Below are 13746 nucleotides of genomic sequence, written 5' to 3' on the forward strand. Positions count from 1 at the left end.
TCTACACATGTATTCTAAGACTAAACCACTTGTAATAATGTCACAATTCTTAATTTTTAATCTTAGTTCTCTGCTAAAGGCCCCTTCAGTGGTTTTCCATTATGTTAGAATAAAGTCCAGAATCTTGCACATTGTCCCTTCCTCATCCAGTGCCAGGCTTTGCTTTCTGTGCCCTGGTCACACTGTCTCTCTGTCTTCAAGGTTCTCTACTGTCTCTTATGTCTGGGCTGTCCTTCAAGTTACTGTTCCTTCTCACTGGATGGCATGTTCTTACCTATAGTTTGGTTGGTTACTGCTGTCTCTCAGATACCCATTTAAATGTCCCATTCCAAGGAAGGCCAACTTAGGTGAGGCCTCCTTGCTGTAAGTTTCCCTGGCATTTCATATTTCCCCTCTCTTCCCTGTCATCATACTTCATTGTTAACTACTTTAAAAAAAAAATCTTTGGGGCACTGGGTGGCTCAGATGGTTAAGCGTCTGCCTTCGGCTCAGGTCATGATCCTAGGGTCCTGGGATCGAGTCCCGCATCGGGTTCCCTGCTCCTTGGGAGCCTGCTTCTCCCTCTGCCTCTCTCTCTCTCTCTCTCTCTCTCTCTCATGAATAAATAAATAAAATCTTTAAAAAAAAATAAAAAAAAATAAATCTTTGTACCAAACTATAAGATATGTATGTTTTGTTAAATCTGTATCATTAACACCTAGCAATGTCCCTGGTCTATAGTAGATGCTTTATATAAATATAAATATGGCTTAGACATATTTGTGTATATCCTTGTCTCCATGTTATAGCTTCTTCTGTAATGTTGAGATTGACTGTACGTTGTTGTATTACCTGTGTCTGTTCTTTTTTAAACATTCAATTTAATTTTTTGTATTAATTATACATTTGTATGATTTAAAAATCAAAAAGTATAAAAATGTATACAGTGAAAGGTCTGTCTCCACCGTGATGCCATCTGCCCAGTTCCCACCTGCCTCTCACCGTTGCAACTTTTTATGCATATTTCCAGATTTTCTTTATGTAAATACAAGCAAATATACACAGCTTTAACCACCCACCCATTCATATTTTTTTCTTTTTTAACACAAATAATAGGAAACTATATTTGTGATTTTGTACTGTTTTGCCACTTAGTATATCTTGGAGATCTTTTTATATTGGTTCATGGAGAATGTCTTTTTTTCACTTTGGTAGTTGCATAATATTTATTTTTTTACGCTATTGTAAATAGTTTTTTTTTTTAACTTCAGTTTCAGCTTGTTTGTTTCTAGTATATGGAAATGCAGCTGATTTTAGTATATTGAACTTCTATCCTGCAATCTTGCTAAACTCCTTCTTTATTAGCTCTAATAATTCTTTGTATATTCCACCAGATTTTCTACATAGATAATCATGTTGTCTGCAAATAAAGACAGAATTATTCCCTCTTTTCCAATCTGGATGTCTTTTATTTCTTTCTGGCCTTATTCCACTGGCTCTAGTATGGCCTCCAGTATGATGCTGAATAGAAATTTTGAGAGTACACATCCTTGTCTTTTTTTTTTTTAAGATTTTATTTATTCATTTGACAGAGAGAGACACAGCGAGAGAGGGAAGACAAGCAGGGGGAGTAGGAGAGGGAGAAGCAGGCTTCCTGCTGAGCAGGGAGCCCAACGCGGGGCCCGATCCCAGGACCCTGGGACTGTGACCTGAGCCGAAGGCAGACACTTAATGACTGAGCCACCCAGGCGCCCCGACATCCTTGTCTTGTTCCGATGTCAGTGGGAAAGCATCAGTCTTTGATTTATAAATTTGATGCTAGCTATAGTTTTTCAAAGATGCCCATTATCAGGTTGAGGAATTTCTCTTCTTAATTTCCTGAGATTCTCTTATTTTTAGGAACAAATGCCGTTGATTTTTGTCAAATTGTTTTTTTGTGTCCATAGAGGTGATTTTGTAGTTTTTTTTTTTCATTTGTTAATATGGTGAATTGTATTGATTGATTTTTGAATGTTAAATCAACCTGGCATACCTGGGATAAAGTCATGTGGTTAATATGTACCATCTGTTTTATAAGGACATCTGTGTTCATGAGGAATAATGATCTGTTGTTTTCTTTTCTTGTAATGTCTTTGTGTAGTTCTGGTATTGGTGTAATCCTGGCCTCATAGAATTATTTGTGAATTATTCCCTGCTTTTCAACTTTATGGAAGAGTTTGTGTAGAATTGGCATTGTTTCTTCCTTAAATGTTTAATAGAATTCACCATTGAAAGTATCAAGGCCTTGGGTTTTCTTTGTAGGAAGGTTTTTAACTACCAGTGCAAATTTTTAGGTTATATATTTCTTCTGTTTCTTCTTGAGTAGGGTTGGTGTTTTCTATCTTTAAAGAAATTGGGCCATTTCATCTAAGTTGTCAGACATATTGGGAAAAAGTTGCTCATGACATTTTAATTACCCTTTGTATGTCTGGAGAATCTATAGTGATGTCATCTTGTCATTCTTTATTTGGTTAATTTCTAATTTAATTCCATTGTGTCAGAGAACATACTTTGTATGACTTGAATCTTTTTAAATTTGAAACTTGTTTTATGGCCTAAAATACATCATCTATCTTAGTAAATGTTCTGTGTACTTGAGAAAAAAATGTATATTTTGATGCTGTTGGGTGGAGTGTTCTAAAAATATCAATTTACAGATTTATTTAAGGCTATCAATTCAATATGTATCATTTTCATTATTTTGTATATAATCTTCAACTTGGTATTCTTTCTTTGAAGAGTTTTAGAGAAAGTTTATTTTTAAGTGGATAAAGCACCTTATTTTCTGATAGGTTTTATTGTATCATGATCAGATAATGTGTGTACTAATGCTACCTTTTGGAGTTTACTTGGATTTTCTTTGTGGCCCAGGATATGGTCAATTTTCATTAGTATTCAATGAGCATTTGAAATACAGTGCTTTGTGTGTTTTCACAGAGAATAGTTCATTATCAATCAGATTTTTTATAGACCTTTTAAATCCTTACTCATTGTTTTCCACCTGATTTCTCATGGACGGTGAGAAATAAAGTGCCTTTTGGATTGTGCTCTTTTCTCTGTTTCTCCTTCCATCTTGTGCTTTATGAACGTTAGCATTGTATAATTTAGTATTTACTGTAGAGTACTTTAGCTTATAGAAGTAAGTTTATCTTCATCATGATTTATTTATTCATATAATTGCCCTTTTTAGCCTGAATTTTACTTATCTGACAGAAATAGCACATCTTTGGTTTTTCTTTGCAGGGTATACTTTTGCCTATCCTTTTATTTTCAATCTTTCTGGATCACTGTGTATTTGTATTTGTTTACTACATAGAACTGGGGGTTTGCTTTTTTGAGATTTCAGATTTTTTGCTTTTTTCAGATTTTATTCTGAAAATCCTAAGTGAGGTAAACCAAATGTATTTTGTTTTTCTTTTTTTAAGGAAGCCTTTCACCACTTACTCTGTTTTTATTTGTGCATGTACTTCTGATATTTGGGAATGTGTATTTAATTCCAATGATTACCTTTAGGATTATAGCTAAAGGTATAGTTCCCTTGATCCTCTATTTCTTTGGGCATTGTTCCTTGCAGTGATAAAAATTAGCATTGTATTTTCTTTTTCCTTTCACCTCAACCCCTCCTTCATTACCACATTTTAACCATTATCTCAGTATTTGCTTTTATCCTGTTAAAACAGGCTTTTAATTCCAATTTTAATTGTGAGATTTAAAGGTTATCTTTTGACTACCACCTTACAGATGAAGCCAATGAATCTTTTCTACCTCCACCTTCTTTACTTTCTCCTCCCTGTTTGTCTTAATATAAATCTTTTACTCATCATCAGAGGATATCAGTCTGTTTTACTTTTGCCATTAAATGTAGTTCATGCTTATCACCAGGGTTTTTGCTGTGGTCTCCCTGGCCATTTCTTGGTTGCTGAAGCTGTTTCAGGAAGAAAGGTTCAGGAAAACAATAGTCTTTCCAGTTGTTACATTTTCAAATTGCTGGACTCTAGTTTTTATTTTGAAAAACATTTTGGCTTTTCTTAAGGATCTTAAAGATACTGCTCTATGACATTCTGGCATTGAATATCACTGTGGGGGAAATCCTAGGCTAGGCAGCTGTTCCCCGCCCCCCCCCCCCCCCCCCAATAATTAACTGATCATTTCTTCTGGCTGTTTCTTGTTGGAATCCAGAACTTGACTGCACTGGGTCTTGGTGTAACCATTCTATGCCATTTTTTCCCTAGCATATGATGTGTTCTTTCAGTATCTAAATTTAAGTCTTTCTTGTGCGCGCTCTCTCTCTTTTTTTTTTTTTACTTTCAGGAAAGTTTTTCTTGAAGTGTATCTTGAACTGTTTGTTCTATTGCACTGCTGGAGTTTTCTTATTCAGGGATTCCAGTTATACATATATTGACATTTTCTCTTTCATTTCCTCCCTCTTCCTCCCTTGCCTTCTCTCCTTCCCCCTCCTCCTTCCTCCTGTTTCTCTCCCTCCCTTCTTACACACCACCAAATACTTCATTCATTACTCATTTGTCTGCAGGCTGGATGTCACCCATCACTGTACTTACTGTTTAATTAGGAAGATAAAACATCCTCTTATTAAAGATACCAATGATATCCAAATTTCTAAATCCAATAAACACTTTTCAGATCTTATCCATCCTAGTGCTGTGTTAAACAGTGATGATCAATCACCTTTCCTTTTTGAAGTTCTGTATCCTTTAGCTATCTATGACTGTGTGCCTTTCTGATTTTTTTTACCTTTATGATAGTTCTTGAGTTGGATTTTGTTTCTATCATCTGACCATATTGTAACTATTCTTAGAATTTAGTTCTTTGTCCACTGGTTTCTAGCTCTATCTATTATCCCGGGACAAGTTTATTCATATACATTGTTTCCTCTCATGACTTAGAAATCTATAATTTTTTTTTTTTAAGTAATCTCTGCCCTCAGCATGGGGCTCAAACTCACAACCCCAAGATCAAGAGTTGCACTCTCTGCTGACAGAGCCAGCCAGGCACCCCTAGAAATCTATAATTGTAACCCTGATGTTTTAGATTACTGAATTTCTTATTATTCAACATCAAAATAAAGATGTTCCTAAAATCTGCCATAGTCCAAACTGCACTTAGCTTCTTTCTTCTAACACTTCTACCTACAATCCTTATCTCATTTTGTGACATCTTCACTTCACTCAACCGTCACTTAAGCTAGAAACTTAGGAGTTATCATAGACTCCTTCCTATACCGTCCAGCCCACAACCAATCTGTCACCAAGCTCCAGTTTTACTTTATAAATATCTCCTAATTCTGTCTGCTGTTTTTTAGGTCTACCATCACAACCCTAGTTTAGTCCCCATTTCACTTTGACTGCTGTGTAATAGCCTTCTACCTTCAGTCTTGGTTTTCCAGATCCTCCCATCGTAAAATCACTTGAGTGATCTGTGCTCAGTGTATGAATCTGATGATTTCACTCTCCATTAATCTCTCTAGTAAGTGTATCCTTAGTACTTAGTACTAGGCCAAGCACTTCTTTAATTTTTGCATTTAATAATTTTAAATATATTTAATAGTTTCTCATACTTAAAGTTTTAGGAGTCTACCTCTGCTATTTATAGTTTCTGTTGCTGTTTACTCATGGTGAATTATTTCATGTGGTGCTTTAAAATTTTTTGTTTTGAACATCAGTCGAACTTACTTTGCCTGTGTTAAGTACTGTCTCCAGAGAAATTTTGAATTTGCTTTTTTCAAGTGCCCCAGAGTATCCTTTTTCAGAATCATCTTTTATGTTAATTTCTTGGCTTGATTTTTCCTATCCTAAGGAGATAGTGTAAATTCAAATCTGAAATCCACCTACAAGCAGGATATTGGTTATAGATTCTTTTTTTTTCTTTTTTTTTTTTTAAGATTTTAGTTATTTATTCATGAGAGACAGAGGAGGAGAGAGAGAGAGGGAGAGAGAGAGAGAAGCAGAGGGAGAAGCAGAGGGAGAAGCAGGCTCCCAAGGAGCAGGGAGCCCGATGCGGGACTCGATCCCAGGACCCTGGGATCATGACCTGAGCCGAAGGCAGACGCTTAACCATCTGAGCCACCCAGGCGCCCGGTTATAGATTCTTACAGAGTACAAATTTACCCCCACTGAGTCCAGGCTGAGACAGATGATCTTTCTTGTCATCTTCCTGTGCTTATAGGCAGATTTCCCTCCCTCTTTTCCTTTCACTAAGGATGTAGCTTTTCAAGAATCCTGGTTTTAGGAAGATCTTTGCTTCAGTCTCTTATGTTGCAAGGGTCTAAGGTCTCAGCTTCTTTCTGACATTAAAACCCAAGCTCTTAATGTGACCAACAAATCTATAAGACAGTCTTAGTGACAGCTTAGGGCTTATTGCTTTGGTTTTCAGTTCCCTTTTCATTTTTAGACTCGTATTGCCCTTACTTTCTTAGAAACTCAGCTGTGTATTGTAAGGAATGTTTATTAAATTTTCCCCCAGCATTTCTAGGGAGATTTTTTTTCCCCTCCAGATTATCTGGCCCACTGTATTCTCATACAGGGTTGACACTTGCTGTAGCTCTAACACTTTTCACATTTTTCACATGATCTGACACTTTAAAATTATTTTAGTTCCTGTTTTTGAAGAATCTAAATAAGATTTTAAATCCTGTTGTAAGGAATATTGATGACTAAAGGAAGCAAAACGGAATCTTTTCAGGATTGTAGGTCCTTCTGATACCTCTCTCAAATAGAAAGGGTTCCTCGGTTTTGTTTTGCCAAACAAGTGTTAGCATGTAGTATTCTCTTCTTCACATAGTGTCTTCTCCCCTGGTGGGATTTTTTCTGCCTAGAACTTAGGCCCTCTAGGATTTTTTTTTTTTTTTTGAAGGAAACCATTTCCCTGCAGCCAGCAGAAAATGAAAGAGTACTACTGAAATCTAGTGCTTGGTTACTTGACAATTTCCAGGAATAATAAGCTTCTGTTCCTCCCTCAAACTGTTTCTCTTGAAAAAGGCCAAAATTATGGGTTGTCATTCACTTGATACAAGTCTGTACAAGATGAATTTAAAGCAATCAAAATGTTATGAAACTGAGAAGTTAAATCAACCTTAAAATAGCTGGTTTGGAGGATTGTGACAAAATATGGACAACCTTAATCACCTGAGCCACCAACAGGACCAGCTGTATTCTATTATCAATCTGATGTATTCATATTTTTTCTTTGCAAATTTTCTTTATTAAGGTTGTGAGATAAATACATAGTTTTCATCTAAAGTTTGTTGTTGTGAACTCTTTGTAAATTCGTAATATCTACATAATATTTTATTTAAACAGCAAATTTACTTAATGACTTTGCCATGTTGTGTATTTAATTCCAATTTCTTCCTCTCCTCCCTCTTCTCCTGCTACTTCTGTTATAGATCTGCAGTGAATACCTTAATGCATTAAACATTTTTTTTTTCTTAAATGTATTTAAGATAAGTTTCCAGATAGAATTACTGGGTAAAAGTCTTTTCACATTTTTAAGATTTTTGACACATAGTGCCAAATTACTTACCAAAAGCATGGTATAAAGTTATATTCTCCCAACAATTTACCAGTGTCTTAAGCAGACCACTTTATGTCGAACCAGGGGTCCATGGGACAGAGGTGTGGTGCTGATAGTTTCTTTATGGTTTTTCTTCAGGACATGGTGCCTGTCATCGTTGATTACTGCCTGCTGTTGGAGCGAAAGTAAGTGTACAGTGCCTGTCAGATTCAATTATTTTGAACCCAGATTGCCTCTTGTTTATATTATAATTTACTGATACGAAGTCTATGAATTTGGGTATTTTTTTAAGAAAGTTTAATTTACAGAAATTCGATTAACAATTTCCAGTCCATTTACCTAGTGAAACTAACTTTTCCAAAATAGATGCTGTGGGTGTATCATCTGTATGTTTGTGTGGCCAGATAGTGGAGGCAAACATAGCTAACAAAAGAGCTGTCCTACTAAGAGATCTTAAAAGTAAAAGTGTATGATTCATGTCCTGTAGATATATCCTCTTTTATGAACTATTACTAAAACAGTTTTACACACCACCCAAAAAAGGGTAAAATTCAGAGTGCTTCTGTTGGTGGTTTTTAGAGCCTTTTGTTGAAAAGATAGCAGTGTAAATACACTCTTGATTTGGCTTTGTTGGTTTAAATAGTAACTGTATAAATTAACCAACCTTTGCTAGTTCATAGTTTTTTCAACTTAAAATAATAACTCCTCTCTTGCTAGGTATTGCTGTAGGCCCTTTACATTAATTTATCTAATTTTTATAACAGTGAGGTAGGTGGTATTATCCTCTTCATTTTATTTCATTTTTTTTAAAGATTGTATTTATTTATTTGAGAGAGAGAGAGAGAGAGAATGAGAGATAGAAAGCACGAGAGGGAAAGAGGGTCAGAGGGAGAAGCAGGCCCCTCGCCGAGCAGGGAGCCCGAGGCGGGACTCGATCCCGGGACTCCAGGATCATGACCTGAGCCGAAGGCAGTCGCTTAACCAACTGAGCCACCCAGGCGCCCCTATCCTCTTCATTTTACATAGGCGGTTCCAGAGGCAGAAAGCCATTAAAGAACTTGGCCAAAGCTAACTCACACTTCTTTTGAGGAGCAAAGATGGGATTCCAATACAGGCAGTCTGGCTCCTGAGTTCTTGCTCTTAGCCACTAGTTTGTTTCTGAGTGGTAGACAACTGTGAGGATCCAGTGCAGATACTCCTAAAACCCTGTACAGCACTGACCTGACTCATGAATTTATGTTCAGGTAGCCTGAATCATAAAACATTGGATCATACTTTGAAAGTATGAATGTATATGAATGTTATCAAGAGGGTAGTTATTTGCTGTGTCAGACCATTAAGTCATGAAGAGCTATAGTTTCTGCTAAGTCCATTCTAATGTTTCAGCTATAGTGTTATATATATATACATATATATATGTATATATATATACACTATCCAGTGTGTATATATATATATATCCATATAACACTATCCAGTGGAGTATGTTGTGTTCATGGTTGGGATATTGGTGAAAACATTGCTTTATGTTACTCATTTTCTCCTCTACAAGGGCCTAAGGGAAGGGAAAAATTTCCCTCAGGTCTACTGCCAGAAATATGTTTGCGTCTCCTGAACAGCTAGTTCACTTTTAGCTAATGGGCAGTGAATTGTATTGCTAATTAACTTTCCTAGAAAGCTAAGAGCCATGGTAGCTTTTCGTAACTTGGTTTTCTCTTTACCCCACTTTTCATACTCCCTTACTTTTATTTATCTTTATTTTTTAAAGCAGCTCAATAGTTTATGGATCAGTTTTACATATTTTATTTAATCCTCATAATTGCAGTGTAATGTTTTTCTCATTTTCAGATGAGGAATTTGAAATGTAGAGATGTTCCTAATTCTAATAAGTACTGGGATCAACCCAAATCTTCAAGTTGACATAATTATGAGATAAAGTACCTAAGACTGAATTTTGTTTAGAGTAAGAAGGCATATCTTTGTAAAATGGATTATTTCCACCTAGAATGGTACCTGGCACAAAGTAGTTATCCAGTACCTGAGCGCTGAATTAATGAAATAATTCTGCCACTTGGTTTGCAGGGTGACTTATCTTGAATATGTGAATACTACTCTCACAGTGATGTAAAGTTAAAATGGTCCTAGTAGTTGTAAGATGAAGGATTATATAGGGAAAATGAAAAAATAGGTTTGTTCTTTCAGAAATATTTATTTCCAAAATTTTCTGAAAGAAACTTTTTTATATGATTTGAAAAAGAAATATTTCCAACTTTATGTAATCTGTGGACTGGCTGAGAATGCAATAATTACTTCATTAAATCATGGCCTATAACCTAGAAGATAAGATCTGGTCTAGATTTTTACCAAATTAGGATCTATTTACTATTTTTTGCTTTTACCAACTTCTTTCTTTCCATTAAATTTCCCTCACTCCTTAGCATGTTCTCTTCTGGGCTGTGTCAGAAACAAATACAGTATTTGTTGTTGGAGATCTCAGAGAGAAATACCAGCAGTTACCGTATATACCTCACCTCCAAAGGGAAGGAAGATCTCAAGGGTCGTTTTCCCAGCTCTTCCCTCTCTGGCTCTCCTTCCCCCCCACTCATCCATGCTAGATATACTAGATACACTCATACATGCCTAGATCCAGGGACCGGGATATTTTCCTGGGACTGTACTGTAAATAGTATGACTTCCTTCTCTCTGGATTCCATTTTCAAAGGCTGAAGGTCAGGGCGTCTGGGTGGCTCAGTCGGTTAAGCGTCTGCCTTCGGCTCAGGTCATGATCTCAGGGGCCTGGGATCAAGCCCTGAGTTGGGCTCCCTGCTCAGCGGGGAGCCTGCCTCTCCCTCTCCCCCTCCCCCTCCACCCTGTTCATACTCTCTCTCTCTCTTAAATGAATTAAAAAACAAAACAAAACAAAAAAACCCTCAAAGGCTGAGGACCGGATTGTACTAGAACCTGCTTCTGCTTAGCAGTGGTCCAGCATGTGTATTCTTAACTCTCTTTCCCCCACTTTTTCTGCTCTGAAGATTCTAGTAAGGGCAGAACAGACAGGGCAGCATTCCCAGCAATGTAAGAAATGCGATACTAGTTATTGGGTCAAATGTTACCTTTTGTGTTCTAGACTGTGTACTTTTATGCTTGCTTAGTTCTCACCATCCTGGCTTTTCTTTTTCATCAGAAAGATCCCATATATGGGGTCAAATAGGCCAGTTGATCAACCTCAGTTCTTTTTGTCTAGGTCATCTTTCGGTCTCCTTCCATTCCAGACATGCAATGATTAAAGATAGATTAGATATGAAAACTCTATATATACTTTAAATAGTAAGTAGTTCAGTGTACTCACTCTCAAATGGTAGAGTTTTTAGCATTTTTTCTTAGAGTTGCCATAGACCATCAGGTTAAAAGTGCTCAATTCCCTAGGATAAATTGAAGTGGAGGATTAAAATGTATGTATCTTCAATCCAGTATGGTATCTTTCTTCCTAAGCTGGACCCTCTCTTTATGCCATCTTCTTTGACATTTCGTTCCATTTAATGTGGAGGATCTTCTCTTCCACATTCCCCAATTTTTGAAATATCTGAGCCATTAAGAATACTTTAAAGAATGCTTAGATTGGGGGCACCTGGCTGGCTCAGTCGGTTAAGCGTTTGCACAGCTTCAGTTCAGGTCATGATCTCAGGGTCCTGGGATCGAGCTCCCCATCAGGCTGCCTGCTCAGACAGCAGGGAGTCTGCTTCTTTCTCTCCCTTTGCCCCTCCCCCTCATGCTTGCTCATTTTCTTGTTCTCTCTCAAATAAATAAATAATCTTTAAAAAAAAGCTTAGATTGTGCATAACACAAATAATTTTACAAAACATAATCTAGTACTCAGCTAATTTCAGGTAATTTCCTCCACTTCTAGGGTCATCACTTAGACACTCAATCCTGGCCCCCTAATGCTTTTTATCTTAATAGCTTCTGATAGAGTACATTGTTTTTATAGTCACCCGTTTTCACACACTGTTTCTTATGTAAGTCCAGTTATAAATACAATACGTATTCTGAACTGATTTTAACTGAGTACCACAACCGGTGCACTATGATCATTGTTACTTCAGTAATAATTCATAGAATCCCATATCCAGCAGTAACAGTAATTGAACTAGTGTATATATGTATTCCCATTTATACTTAAGAATTCTTTTATAGTGTAAAATCCTTTTACTGTGGCAGGAACCACTTTTTTTTTTTTTTCCTCTTTAGGGCATACTGACCTGTATGTTACAGGCATCTTTTTTGGTAAAATTGGCTTTATAGTCTTTTTGTGAATTGTTTAAAATCAGAAGTGACAGGAAATTCTGTTTTTGAAGACTTGTACTTTTATTTTCATAATTTGATTTCTTTCACAGTTGACTTTCAATTTGGTAGTGTATATTTTCTTTTTAGTATTAGACAAAAGATACATCTTAAGCTTTATGTAGGACATTTTTTTCTTTTGAAGATTTTATTTATTTATTTGACAGAGAGAGACACAGCGAGAGAGGGAACACAAGCAGGGGGAATGGGAGAGGGAGAAGCAGGCTTCCCGCTGAGCAGGGAGCCCGATGTGGGGCTTGAACCCAGGACCCTGGGATCATGACCTGAGCTGAAGGCAGACGCTTAACGACTGAGCCACCCAGGCGCGCCTATGTAGGACATTTGATGATTTGTCATTTTGCCTATAAAACGGTTGGCATAATTTCAGTCTATTTTGAAAATAGGTCCAGCGTTTATTTGAACTATAATCATAATTTTGAACATTGTTTAAAAATAGGTTCTGTGTTTCTGTATGTGAATTATATCTCAATAAAGCCATTATAAGACAAAATAGGTGCTGTGTGTAGATGATCTTGAGCTTTTATCACTGTAAGCAGATACCCAAAAAAGAAGCCATCATTCAGATGACTTGAATTATATATAAATCTGAACCAGAAATATTTCTGTTAGATCTAAAGTGAATCTGAAGTGGTCTTTTGATAGGGTGTTTGTTCATTCTTGTTCAACGTCAATATTATTGTTTGAGAAACAGAAAGGTTGTAATTATCAAGCATGGTTGAGAAGTTGGATGTTTTAGATACTGTTTTCTTGATAACTGCATGTTAATATTTTAAACATCAAAGCTAGGGGAAAAAGATGCCATGCCTTTATTTTATAACAGCTGTATTGAAATATAATTTCAGATACCATAAAATTCACCCTTTTTAAAGTGTACAGTTCAGTAGTTTTTAGTATATTCATAGAGTTGTACAACCATCAGCAGAATTAAGCCATGCCTTTTTTAAAGGAAATCTTCACAAACTGTGATACTTATATCAGAAAATAGAGCAGTTTGAACATCATTTCTTATAGTTCATTTGAACTTTGCCATTACTTTTGTAAATAAGGAGAGCAGCCCAAATCAGCTTTGAATTTATTGAGTCCTGCGTACATTTACAGGGGATTTATTTATTTGGCTCCAGTTATATCCGTAGTAAAGACTGGCCGGTATTAAGGACTGAGGCTCTTGCTCCCCTTCTGACAGTCTGGCTTTGTACTGATAATCAAAGCTGAGTTCTTCACATGCTTAAAATTGCAAAATTGATAATGCGCAAAGTGAATTTGGCCATTTTCTCTATCAGTTTGAAGTTAAGAATGGTAAACCCCGAATAATGTCTTTAATATACTCATATTAACGTAAAGTGATGTTATGTAGAAAGAAGACCTCTTTGGCTCTCTGTTACTCAGAATGGACTTTGTATTATACTGGCTACAGGGTGGCTAAGTTTGAAGCGATAAACAGCAGTTTTAAAGTTAGGACTTCAGGAAACAAAGTCAGTACCCTCGAGTATAATTCTGAAATACAGAAAGAAACACAAGAGCTAAACACTTTTTTTTGGTATGTACTTTTCTTTCTTCCTTCTTGCTTGATGCTGTAATAAATATTCTCCCAAAATGATGAGAACATGTCTTTGAATTTTGTTTTATTTTTACTTTAAAGTAGGGATACCAATAGGAGTTGCTGAGTTTTATTTTTCTTACTTCTTTATTTATAGGCTCTGACTGGTTAAGAAAGAAACATACAGTTTTGCCATTAATCTTACCAGCATTACATGCTGCTGTTTGTTACAGGACTGCCTGGTTTGTCACCTTTTATGCTCTGTTTACTGAATTTTTCACTCTTTAATTTTCCTGCGT

General features: G+C 36.3%; 1 protein-coding gene across 7 annotated transcripts in view; it reads left to right on the top strand.

Annotated features, from left to right (window-relative positions):
• The window catches only part of VPS8 (VPS8 subunit of CORVET complex), a 254754-nt gene that overhangs the window by 74956 nt on the left and 166052 nt on the right, over positions 1–13746 (top strand). For all 7 annotated transcript variants that reach the window (XM_027584601.2, XM_027584610.2, XM_027584603.2 and 4 more), the window contains one exon: positions 7687–7733. In XM_027584601.2, coding sequence (XP_027440402.1) covers positions 7687–7733 — 47 coding nt within the window. The remainder of the gene's footprint in view (positions 1–7686; positions 7734–13746) is intronic.

This window comes from Zalophus californianus, chromosome 1, assembly GCF_009762305.2.
Source record: "Zalophus californianus isolate mZalCal1 chromosome 1, mZalCal1.pri.v2, whole genome shotgun sequence".
Classification (NCBI taxonomy): Eukaryota; Metazoa; Chordata; class Mammalia; order Carnivora; family Otariidae; genus Zalophus; species Zalophus californianus.